A 13512-nucleotide genomic window follows, 5' to 3' on the forward strand; every position below is an offset into this window, starting at 1 on the left:
ATATTATAAAAGTGATAAGATTGCTATACAGAAATTTTAAATTTTGATGTAGTCAAATATATGTAGTCATTTGCATGCCTTTAAAATCTCCAGATTTCTATATACCTGTTTCTAAGATTGAATAAACCAGGAGTTCCAATTCTCTTATCTTAGGTATTTTCTTTCTTTCTTTCTTTCTTTTTTTTTTTTTTTTGCTCCTGAAAATCACTTATTTTAAAAAAATATATTGCAAGTGTTTCTACTACAATTGGGCAGATAAACATTGAATGGATTTACATTTGGTTGCATTAAAATCTATTTCTGATGTCATCCTCAAGTATGCAGTGGATTCAGCAAATGAAGCTTTGTCATATAATGTAGTCATTTCTTTGGGAGAGTAGTTGCTGTGACAAAGGGAGTAATAGTATTTTTTCATTTTCTCAAAGTAATAAAAGAAACATTTCTTTTGGACTTGAGCCTTTATTGTTTGCTTTCCAGGTCTTGACCCTTAAACCTTCTGGAATCCAAACTGAAATGAAATTTAATGGACACCCTTTTACTGTTCATGTGAAAATTAAAAAAAAACTAATTTTGATGTCATGAGCATAGAAGAATGCTGTCTAAACATCTTCTCTCCCCCTAATTTATTTGCAGCTTTTGCTAATGTTTTAAACTGCAGTGGTAGCTCATAGAATTTAACTTTAAGAACACTTTATTCTAAGTGGAGATAATATTATTAATTTTTAAAAAGATTTTTCTCCCTGAAGTAGTATAGTCATTTTAGACATTAAGAGACAATTAAATACTTGTTTAATTATTCTTCAGTTAATATTTCTTGGTATCCCTATGTACTTCTTAATATGAGTGTGTTTAGAAATTATCTTGATTAGCTGGTTACATACCGGGAGCAAAATTGTAAAATAGAGGATATTTAGGCCCTAAGGTAGAAGGATTTCAATTGGGCTTGCCTGAGTGAATCTGACTGTGAGAGAAATTGTGTATAATAAGATTATTTTCAAGGCATTCATGAGAGACAGGAGGTAACCTGTTGAAGTTAGGTAGTACGTGGTCACTGGAACAACTTTTCACTCATCTTTATTTGTTTGGTTGCCAGTGGATTTGCAGAGGCAAGGTTTTTATCTGAAACATCATTTCAGTAGGCATGCCTTTTCTGTTCTTGCAGTCTTGATCATATCTGGTATATTATCTCTTAGCCTGCTGTTACAAATGTGCTTTTGGAAATCCTTTATTAATGGTCTAGAATTTAGATTTTGGGATTGATTCTATATTTTTCTTGGGTTCAGTAAAAAGTAATTGAAACCTATTAAGACTTTGACAAAGGAGATAGAAGCAGCATGTTATTTTTAAATAGATTAAATTAAAGAAAAAGTATAGCAACAGTTGGTCATATAGCATCTTGAAAGAAAAATAAGATATAAAGTTACTATTGAAATTGTCTTATTTTCATATATTGAACCATTTTGACTTAATTTTCAGCACACATCATTTAAATATTTACATAATATTTAGAAAAACATGAAACAGAAAGAGAAAGAACCACTAGAAAGTAGGAAGACACACTTGCTGTCCTTTGCTGATCAATATGGTTAAATCCCTAGAAAGATAATTATTTACAGTAACAAGTATGGCAGTCAGATGGATGTACAAATTCTGAAACTTTCTATAGCTTGTTAATTATTTAGTAAATAGAATAGGAAAAAACATCTATAAGCACAATAAAAATACTTAACCTCATCAAGAGGTTATCAAAGAAGTTATAACCTCTTTGGACATTTTTTTAAGTATCTGCTGTTGGGTTTTCATTTGGCTGGTTGTGTGAATAAAAGAAGACTTTAAATATAGCACTTTTGTCTAAATTTATATAACCTAAATACAATCCCTACTTAACAAAATGATGCAAAGTTTACCTGTTTAAATAAGGGTAGCTAAGAAAAAGTATATATTTTTCCGACCACATAATAAAACACACTGTAAAATTACAGTTTAGTCATTGTTCTAAAGAAAACAAAATACACATATATGTCAGTGGAACAAAATATAGTCTAGAAAAGGAAAGAGAGGACTGACTTTTCAATAAAGTGCAATGTCAGTTGATTGTTTTTTATTTGGGGAAGTATATAACAAACCATTGAATATAATTGGCCAAGATTAAATTAATTATTCTTTTTCATGGCGTAAAATCATTGACCACGTTTTATTTAATATCATGCTCTGACTGACACGTATGTTGTTCTAATTTGGCTTTTAATGTGTCCTTGGATAAGTTACTTTATTTTCTTGGGTTTTATTTTTTTCCTAGCACAATGGAACAGAATTAGATGAGCGTAGATTTCTTCAAAACTGAACCTTCAAAACTGAACATCTACCACATTGAGAAACAGTAGATTTTAAATTCTTGTTTGAAAGTAGAAGAGTTCTTGTTTAACATAAAGATTTTCCTTCTAAATGAATGTTCATGTTTCTCATGAAACAAAGTTAATATCCTTTAAAATATTTTCTCTCAAAGGGATTTTTAGCTAATCAGATGAGAGCTGAAAACTTGAAGGATGCATCTGTATTACCTGACTTATGCCTAAGTCATGCAAATCAGTTGATGATTATGTTGCAAAATCATAGAAAACTATTGGATATTAAACAGAAGTGTACCACTGCCAAACAAGAACTAGCAACTAACCTACATGTCAGACTGAAGTAAGTGATTCTGTTATCCCTAATTTAGGAGGTTTAGAGTTGATGTTTTTTTATTTCTTCCAAGTGATGGAGTATTTTTCTCTTATCACTATGTTGAAATACTTGATTGATTAACTTGGGATTAGATTTTTTTTATAGAGTTTGTATGTCTCAATTTCATTCTTTAGGTGGTGTTGCTTTGTAATGCTTCATGCTGATCAAGATGGAGAGAAATTGCAAGCTTTGCTCCGCCTCGTAATAGAGCTGTTAGAAAGAGTCAAAATTGTTGAAGCTCTTAGTACAGTTCCTCAGATGTACTGCTTAGCTGTTGTTGAGGTTGTAAGGAGAAAAATGTTCATAAAACACTACAGAGAGGTATGTAAGTTGAATTCTATGTTAATTTTGTTATGAGTTTTAATGAATTGCTGTGTGATAGTAACATAAGATTTCCCCCTCTTAGTGGGCTGGTGCTTTAGTCAAAGATGGAAAGCGATTATATGAAGCTGAAAAGTCAAAAAGGGAATCCTTTGGAAAATTATTTAGTAAGTGTTCTTCATTAACAACTTAAATTTATCTTTTAAATAAAAATGTTTTTATAGGTATGAATGTAGCATTATATAGCATTTATGTGATTTGAATTACCATTGAAATCTATAGATACATGTTCCTCTCTAGAGTTGAATACATAGTTAAATTTTAAATATGAAGACTTGTCAGAATTTTTTTCAAAAACCAAAGGAGTTGTTTTATTTTAATTTTTTTTTTTTTACTCTAAGTAAAGTTATAAAATAACTATATTGTTAATTTCTTTACACAGGGAAGTCTTTTTTAAGAAATCGTCTATTTAGAGGATTGGACTCCTGGCCCCCATCCTTTTGTGTATGTATTTCCTAACCATGACTAAATTCTGTATGTTCAAACCTTTATTTCATAAATAGAGATAGTTATCAAATTTTTTTTTATCAACATAAAAATGTTTTTGGCTTTAAAAAAGCCAGTTATAAAGCCTTAAGATATATTGATAGTTTTTAATCGCGTCTTCATAACAAAGGTGGATAAGTCTTACTACACTGTTCAGATTGATAGGAATAGATTTTCCACTTCTTATTTTGTCTTTCTCTTTCTCTCTTTCTTTACCTTTTCCCTCCCTCTTTCCTTTCCCCTCTGGCTTTTTCTACTGTCCTCTCCCATTTCCTTCCCCTTTTCATTCTCTTACTCTCTTACCCACCCACCCACCAGCTTTCTTTCATTCATGTTTTGACAAATCAGACAGGGTGACTTTTCCGGTAACCTTTATTGAAACCATGAAAAATAAGTTTGGTATATTTCTAAACCAGATTCCACAGTCAAAGAAGTTTAGGAAATGCTGTAGGTTTGTTTATTTGTTTGTTTGTTTGTTTTTCTCCTTAGACATACTACTTAGCTAGTAAACATGTTTCTATACTGCAGGATTTCTTAGGGCTTTAAATATGTGTATGTTTTAAAATCTAAGGATGACTGATGTAATATATCTAGGAAACCCTGTCTAATGAAGAGCATCTTGGCATTTCTAAATCTGCTTAATAATCAAAAACAATTGTAGTTACTTTAAAAGGTGCATTTCTTTGCAGTATTATAAAGAAATGGTAGGACTTACCAGATAATTTTTATTCAGAGAAGCTGAAATTCACTAAGAGCTTATATTTTAGAAAATAGAAAGGTCAAGTGAAAAGGCAAGGAAGAAGTGTTACATGGGAAAAGATTATTTTTACCATGTTAAAACAACAAGGCATGCTAATACGTAATAGGAATAGATGCAGGGCTAGGGCTAGAGAGATCTACCTGATCATGCAATAGGTCAAGGAAAAATTTGGGAATAGTCTACATACTAGTGAAACATGATTCCATTAATGTTGATGGGAATGCTAGAATTCCTGTAAAAAGATGCTGAAAAACAGTGAAGGGCAGGAGCAAGCACATCAGTTGATCATCAACAGCTTGTGTCCCAGTTAGTTAAGACTCAGAAAAATAGTATCCCATGTTACTGAATTTTTAATGTCATTTTATTCTATTAAGTGTGAGTAGATCAGTTGAAACATTTTTGCTTATTTGTTACACTGAATTTAATTACAGTAAGAAACCATTTATAAATTTGTCCTTTATGTTTTTTTGTAAATTATTGTTATTTTTTTGTACAGACACAGAAGCCTCGAAAGTTTGACTGTGAACTTCCAGATATTTCATTAAAAGATTTACAGTTTCTGCAATCATTTTGTCCTTCAGAAGTTCAACCATTCCTCAGGTAAATATCATTAGTATTTTTAACTTTAGATATCACCTTGTAATGTTTTCATTATTCCGGAGCTGTGGAACGTATCAGCGCTCTTAGGAGATACCAGAATAGAGAACTATTTTATGATAGACTAGCTCTCTTGTGGCTGCTTTGGGAAACATCTGGGGAATATAAAAATGACCAGAAAATAAAGAAATTAATGTCTTACATACAACTTTTTTCCTAGTAGTTACTCTGACTTTGCATACTGTGGAAAATTTCTAATTTATCATGTTAATGATTATATCTTAGGCTATTCCTGATATTGATTGAAAGAGAATGATAATGCAGTAGTTATTCTTGACATCATTAAAATACTTGGTTGTACTTGTTTTTATCTTCGGTAAGAAATCAAAAATCTAATTTGGTTACATTCTATTTCAGGGTTCCCTTACTTTGTGACTTTGAACCTCTACACCAGCATGTACTTGCTCTACATAATTTGGTAAAAGCAGCACAAAGTTTGGATGAAATGTCACAGACCATTACAGATCTACTGAGTGAACAAAAGGCAAATTACGTTCTTTCAAATGATTCACTTTTTTACTGCAAAATGTTTATGTTGCTACAGCTGTTTAAGCCTGTCCCTGTCTTTTCCAGGCATCTACAAGTCAGACATCCCCACAGTCGGCTTCCTCACCAAGGATAGAAAGTGCAACAGGAATTACAACTACTACCTCACCAAGAACTCCTCCTCCATTCACTGTTCAGGATCCCTTATGTCCTGCAGTATGTCCCTTAGAAGAATTGTCTCCAGATAGCATTGATGCACATACATTTGATTTTGAAACTATTCCCCATCCAAACATAGAACAGACTATTCAGCAAGTTTCATTAGACTTGGATTCATTAGCAGAAAGTCCTGAATCAGATTTTATGTCTGCTGTGAATGAATTTGTAATAGAAGAAAATTTATCTCCTAATATTATAAGTGATCCACAGAGTCCAGAAATGATGGTGGAATCACTTTATTCATCAGTTATCAATGCAATAGACAGTAGACGTATGCAGGATACAAATATATATGGCAAAAAGGATTCAGGAGATCATGTTTCTCTAAAAGTACAATTGGAAAAATGTAGGGTTGTTGCCCAAGACTCGCAATTCACTATACGAACCATCAGGGAGGACCTTTGCCACTTCAGAACATATGTACAAAAAGAGCAGTGTGACTTCTCAAATTCTTTAAAATGCACAGCAATAGAAATAAGAGACATTATTGAAAAGGTAAAATGTTCTCTGGAAATAACACTAAATGAAAAACATCAAAAAGAACTACAGTCTTTAAAAAGTGAATATGAAGGCAAATTTGATGCATTAATAAAAGAGAGTGAAGAAAATGAAAACAAAATTAAAAAGCTTAGAGGAGACTTAGTATGCCTTGAGGAGGTTTTACAAAATAAAGATAATGAATTTGCTTTGGTTAAACATGAAAAAGAAGCTGTCATCTGTCTGCAGAATGAAAAGGACCAGAAGTTGTTAGAGATGGAAAATATAATGCACACTCAAAATTGTGAAATTAAGGAATTGAAAGAGTCTCGAGAGATGGTATTAGAAGACTTAAAGAAGCTCCATGTTGAAAATGATGAGAAGATCCAGGTGTTGAGGGCAGAACTTCAGAGCTTAGAAGAAAGTCATCTAAAGGAATTAGAGAACACTCTGTACGTCAGGCACACACAGGAGTTCGATAAAGTTATGACAGATCACAAAGTTTCTTTGGAGAAATTAAAAAATGAAAATCAACAAAAACTTGATCAGATACAAAAATCTCATGTCACAATTATCCAGGAAAAAGAACAACAGTTACAGGAGTTAAAACTCAAGGTTTCTGAGTTGTCAGACACAAGATGTAAGTTAGAGGTTGAACTTGCATTGAAGGAAGCAGAAACTGATGAAATAAAAATTTTGCTGGAAGAAAGCAGAGCCCAGCAGAAGGAGACCTTAAAATCTCTCCTTGAACAAGAGACTAAAGATTTGAGAACAGAGATAAGTAAACTAAACCAAAAGATTCAGGATAATAATGAAAATTATCAGGTGGGTTTAGCAGAGCTAAGAACTTTAATGACAATTGAAAAAGATCAGTGCATTTCAGAGTTAATTAGTAGACATGAAGAAGAATCTAAAGCGCTTCAAGCTGAATTAAACAAAGTAACATCATTGCATCAACACGCATTTGAAATAGAAAAAAACCTGAAAGAAGAAATAGTTGAACTGCAGGGTAAATTAGACTCAGAATTGAGTGCTCTTGAAAAACAAAAAGATGAAAAAATTACCCAACAAGAACAAGAGTATGAAGCTATTATCCAGAAACTTGAGAAAGATAGAGAAAAATTCATCATGAACCAGGAACAAGACAGACAACAGTTAATTCAGAAGCTTAATTGTGAAAAAGAAGAAGCTGTTCAGACTGCCCTGAAAGAATTTAAATTGGAGAGAGAAGCTGTTGAGAAACAGTTACTAGAAAAAGTTAAACATCTTGAGAATCAAATAGCAAAAAGGTAAGAATTTCATCTATAATTATAAAATTAAAATATTAGTGATTCAAATTTCAATTTTGTGTGTAATCAATACCTTAATTTATTCATTTATCTTAGGTAAATGTAGCAATTGATATATTTATGAAGTAAAAACTTTTACTTTTTAAATAGTTAATGTGTTTTGCAGAGTTTTGAAAATCACAGACTGCGTAAATCCATTAGTGGTTTTTAAAAATGGGTTAGTACAGTGGTACCTCGGTTTTCGAGCATAATCCGTTCCAGAAGAACGTTCGAGTTCTGAGACATTTGAAAACCTAGGCCTGGTTTCCCATAGAAAGTAATGCAAAATGGATTAATCTATTCCAGACCTTTAAAGTCAATCCCTGAAACAGGAAATTTAGCATGAATTTTACTATCTAATGATACCATAGACCCATGAAATGATACACAATGAAAGCAATAAATACAATATACTGTACTGGAAAAGCAATAATAAACACAATGTAAAAACAGTACTATAGATGATAAAAATGAAACTGTAATTTTTTTCTTACCTGCAATGATAGTCATGGTTTGGATGGGGGGTCTGCCTTCAATAATCAAAATACGTGACTGTTCTCCAGGTATTCTGTGGTCCTCTTCCAGAATCACAATAGGTGACTGTTGTTCAGGTGTTCTGTAGCCCTCTTCTGTAATCACAATAAGTGAGTGTTGTTGAGGTGTTCTGTAGCCCTCTTCCATAATCACTGTAGGTGATTCTTCTCCTGCCATTCCTTCCCTTGATTTGTTTACACCACTGACACCTGGTTTAGACTCACTGGATCTTTTCCTCACTAAAAATTTTTCAATTGACATTTGCTTTTTCCGATGTGTTAAAATTTGTCTGAAGTGAGACATAGCATTATCATTGAAAGTGTTAGTGGCCTGACTTACAGCAGCTTTATCAGGGTGATAATTTTCAACAAAAATTTGCATTTCAGCCCATTTTGCACACATTTCTTTGACCAGTGCAGTAGAAACTTTCTCTTCCCTCCTCCTCCAAAGTCAATTCTTCAGTTGCCGCCTGTTGCTGCCCCATCAAAATGTTTTGAAGGTCTTCTGTGGTGAGTTCGGTCTTGTGGTTCTCCACTAACTCCACCACATCATCACTACTCACTTCCAAGCCCATGGATTTTGCCAGAGACACAATATCCTCAACAATAGGAGCATCTTCTTCAACATCCTCAAATACGTGTTCAGGGACAGTGTCTGGCCACAATTCTTCCATGCTGACTTCATTGTTCTCTGAGACACATCCCTCCATGCTTTGTCTATGAGATGTAAGCAATGTAGGGTATTGAAATGATTCTTCTAGTACTTTCTGAGGGTTAGCTCTGTGTCCAAGGTCACCTCCAAGCACTTTTGGAACAGTGCTTTGGTGTAAAGCTTCTTAAAATTAGATATGACTGGTCCATGGGCTGGATGAGAGGAGTTGTATTGGAGGGCAAAAACTTTACATTGATAAAACTGAACTCTTCCATCAACTCGTTCTCCAAGCCTGGGAGGTGAACTGGAGCATTATCCATAACAAGCAGGCACTTCATTGAAAGACTTTTATCTTGGAGGTATTTTTTATACTTGGCCCAAACTCTTCGTGAACAACCCACTCAATAAAAAATTGAGTGGTTACCCAAGCTTTGCTGTTTGCCCTCCACATCACATGCAATTTGCTTTGTATGACACTGTTTTTCTTAAATACCCTGGGGTTCTCAGAATGGTAGACTAGCAAAGCTTCAACTTAAAATCCCCATTTGCATTCCCACAAAATAAAAGGGATAGCCTGTCTTTCATGGGCTTGTGTCCTGGCAGTGATTTCTCCTCCTTTGTTATGTAGGTCCTCTTTGGCATTTTCTTCCAAAAGAGGCCTGTCTCATTGCAGTTGAAAACTTGTTGGGGAAGGAAACCCTCTGCCTGTACATAATCTTTAAATTCCTAAACAAATTGGTCGGCATCTTCTTTGTTGGCACTGACAACTTCACCATGTTTCTTCACCTCATTGTGTATGCCACTTCTCTTAAACTTTTCAAACCCTCTACTTGCCTTTAAAATATCACTCTCAGCACTTATTCCAGGGGTGTTTTTGATGAGGTCAGCATGCAAATGTAAAGCTTTTTCGCAAATTATGCTCTCAGAAATGCTGTCACTGGGCAACTGTTTTTCATTTATCCATAGGAAAAGTTTATTTTCCACTTCTTTGATTGTCTGTGGTCTTTGTTTTGTGTTTTAACACCTCTTGCAACTTTGGCTCCTTTAATGGCTTCTTTATTTTTTAAGATGGTACAAATTGTAGGTTTGACAATACCAAACTGTGTTGCCAGATCACATACACAGACACTACTTTCATGTTTGGAAATAATTTCCTTCTTCACATACACAGACACTACTTTCATGTTTGGAAATAATTTCCTTCTTCACCTCTATTGTTGTTCTGTTAATGATTATCTTGGCTTTGCAGCTTTTATCCATTTCTCACAGCAAGGGGTGATTGGCAGAGGGCTCCCGAGATGACATGAACACAGATTGATTGCACACAGTCACAAAAACAAATTGGTTGCAAGAGGGCTACTTAGATTAGATGAACACAGATTGATGCACTGGGTTCCCAATAGTCACAAAACAAATCGATTACAAGAGTGCTCCTGAGATGAGATGAGCACAGATTGATTGCACACAGTCACCAAAGAAGCCCAAATATCACCTCCATGTTGCACGGATGCTCAGGACTCAACAGCGGACAGCTAGGATCTTGCACGCAGCGGAAACCTCGTGACATGTTCGACTTCCGAGGCATGTTGAAAACCAAAGCAATTACTTCCGGGTTTACGGCATTCGTAAACCGAAATGTTGGGCAACAGAGACGTTGGAAAACTGAGGTACTACTGTATTTTGGATTTCGAAAGAAACGATTTTTTTTTTAAATTTCAAATGTTCAGGACCGTCGTTTTCCTTTTTTAATTTGTAAATTTACTTTGGTTTATTTGAAGTTTCTTTAACCAAATTCTTCAGTTGAAAATTGCTTATTTTCATTCTTTTTAAATTGTGTATGCATGTATAAAAGATAACAGTTTCCTCTGAGTAGTATTGAGTAAAGGCTAAATCCTAGACTGAGGCTATGTTAATTTCGTCATTGTTATTTTCTTGATATTACAATTTCAGTTATTTCCATGGTGGTTCAAAAGATAATGTTTTTAGAAACTTCAGATTTTATACAGTTGTCGGGTTTTTTGCAATTTTATTGTTACTGACTGATGTTATTGCCTTCAGATCAGAGAAAATGGTCTTTCCTTTTTCTACTCTTCAAAATTTATTGAGTGGTTTTTGTGGCCTAATAAACATTTTCTAGAACATTATCAATTAGTTCTATCATTAATTCTTCCAAGTGAATATACTTACAGGTATACATACATGTTTTAACCTCTGTTTCTTACCTTACCACTTTTATACAGTCTCTTGTGATTGACTCTGCTGTGTAATATTTGTATATTGGTGTACAGTTAAACCTCTTCTGTTTTGAAAACAGAAATTCTTTATGCATCCTGGGGGAGTTAGAGGATTTAATATAGGAAATAGAGCCTGCCGGAATATTTACAGAGCTGGGGGAACTAAAGTTAAAGTATTCACCACTGAAGGCCAGGAAAACTCTTTGTGAAATATGAGGAAAACAGACACTAAGTATCCACCCAAGCTAATGGTTTCCATGCTCTCTGGGAAGCTGCTGCAACACTTAAGAATCTCTTCCAAGCCCCAGTAATGTGGCTTAATCTGTAGCACGCAGTAGGTAGTTCCCATTTACTTGACAGGAAGCTGCTGTGAAACTGCATCTGGATACAGCCACCTCTGGAGAGTAAGCATGGGTTGCTTTTCTACTTTCCAAACCTTGCACCTGTTCTTTTCATTGGCAGACTTGAAGCTATAAAGGGTATTCTGGGAAGTACAGAATCTGCATTACAATGCAGATGAGATTCTAAAAAAGGGCTGAGAGCAGTGGCAAGATGGCAACTGACAGTTTCGCACTGTACACCTTATTTTTTAAACACAATAATTTTACATATCTTTTTTTATCCGTATTGGACTTCCAGATAAAGACACTTAATAATGTCATGTTTCCGTCTTAATGTGATTTCAGTTTAAATCTGCCTCAGTTATCTTAACCTCTTCAAAAGGTGAGACTCAAATTTTTGTCAATTCTAGCCATCCTAGAGTGAACATATTGAGTAATGTTCATCATTCTGCATAGACACAACCTCTCTTTGATATTCTGTATCCCTAAAATATAGGGTTAACTACCATTATCACAACACATAATTAACATATTAGGTTGGTGCAAAAGTAACTGCGGTTTAAAAGGTTAAAAATAATTGCAAAAGCCACAATTATTTTTGCACCAACCTAATACTAGGGGAATGGGAGAAGAGAAAAATGAAACATTGATTAATATATACAGGCTTAATTACTGTAGTCTTTATTTCTGTTACTAGCCTTGTAACTGATAGTTAGGTATTTACAGGTTCCTTCTGTGACCCACTCCATTTTCTACCTTAGACATTATGTAGGTTGATTTTACTTCTTGATCTGAAGGGTGATTAATGATCCTTCCTGCAATTCAGTTGCTGTAGTTTTTCCTTCCTGCAATACAATTGCTGTAGTTTTTTATTTGACTCTATCTTTGGACACGGCATTGTCTCTTGACTCAAGAGACACCCTAGGAAAGCCCCTGACTTCCAGTAATATTCCTCTCTACCCTCATTGTATAGGAGAAACTGTTTCCTATTGATAATTAAGTTCAATTATATCAATATATTCTGCAGCCTACTTCTTTGCATGTTGTTTCAGTGGCATGAGGAGCCCTAATTAGCCAAATGGTAGTTTAAGCTCCAGTTCAGTGGGACCTTGGTGGTATCTCCTAGTAAAGAAATTCTCTTTAGGGGAACTAAATCTGCTCTAAATCAGCATGGTCCAGAATTATAGTGGACATGAAGCAAAATTTTTGTTAATGGCTCATGAGGTAATAGTTATTCAGTTTCTGTCCTTGGTTCTCCAACCTATGTATGCTGTGGGATAATTGGTCTCACAAAGTAGTGTCTGGTTCAGAGTATGTACTACATTCTTTACCCTAGCCATGCAAAATGTCACCCGTCTGGTACTGTAACGGTTTTCAGTAGTTTGACCTACAATTGTATAGGTCAGCTGCTTTAGGGATTGACATATGTGATAAGATCAGTGACTTCCATGGGCATGAGGCCATGGCTACACATCTTTTACTATAAAATAAAATCCCTTCTTCAGAAGCAATTCTAGAGAAATACCACAGCAATGAATAAGGTATTTTGTTAAGTTCAGGAATGGTTATTTTTTGCAGAAATATTGTGGGTATGGGAGGTAAATCTAGATGGAGAATGGTGGACTGTTTTTGTGAGGACAGATTATTGTTTTTTTCGTGATGGAAGTGGTCAAGTATAGCTGACCTGTCACCAGGTGGCTTATCTCCTAAGGGAGCACTGCAGTATCGGGGGCTCAGTGTTAGTTACTAAATGTGTGGAAATCATGTTGCTGAGCCCATGCATAACCTCACTTCCTGCCTCTGGACAATTTGTCCATTAGCATTTTGGATAGGACTGGTGTGGCTGCCTAAAGAATTTAACTGATATTCACAGAATGTTCAACTTGCCCATTGATTATTATGAGGTTTCTTGCAGTGGGACATAATATACAGTGTGTGTATGTGTGTGTATGTGTATATGTGTGTGTATATATATGTATATTCATATATATGTATATATATCTATATAAATGTATATATATATAGATATATATATACACACTCATACTTTATGCCCATTTCAAGAGGTTTATCCATATTTCCCTTCTGCAAATCTCCTTGTCACCAGATTTCAATCTAGTTCCTTTCAAGTTCCTCACTATCCAGCCAAGCCTTTGGCTCTTCTCTATGAATCACTGTAGATCTATGCCCCTGGCCGTTTCTCCTCCTAGGCAACGTCAAGTACACTGCTTGAC

General features: G+C 34.5%; 1 protein-coding gene across 3 annotated transcripts in view; it reads left to right on the top strand.

Annotated features, from left to right (window-relative positions):
- The window catches only part of RB1CC1 (RB1 inducible coiled-coil 1), a 95646-nt gene that overhangs the window by 44135 nt on the left and 37999 nt on the right, over positions 1 to 13512 (top strand). For all 3 annotated transcript variants that reach the window (XM_033126915.1, XM_033126914.1, XM_033126916.1), the window contains 7 exons: positions 2507 to 2691; positions 2859 to 3045; positions 3131 to 3212; positions 3488 to 3549; positions 4848 to 4951; positions 5366 to 5492; positions 5582 to 7479. In XM_033126915.1, coding sequence (XP_032982806.1) covers positions 2507 to 2691; positions 2859 to 3045; positions 3131 to 3212; positions 3488 to 3549; positions 4848 to 4951; positions 5366 to 5492; positions 5582 to 7479 — 2645 coding nt within the window. The remainder of the gene's footprint in view (positions 1 to 2506; positions 2692 to 2858; positions 3046 to 3130; positions 3213 to 3487; positions 3550 to 4847; positions 4952 to 5365; positions 5493 to 5581; positions 7480 to 13512) is intronic.

This window comes from Rhinolophus ferrumequinum, chromosome 14 (genome assembly GCF_004115265.2).
Source record: "Rhinolophus ferrumequinum isolate MPI-CBG mRhiFer1 chromosome 14, mRhiFer1_v1.p, whole genome shotgun sequence".
Taxonomy (NCBI): domain Eukaryota; kingdom Metazoa; phylum Chordata; class Mammalia; order Chiroptera; family Rhinolophidae; genus Rhinolophus; species Rhinolophus ferrumequinum.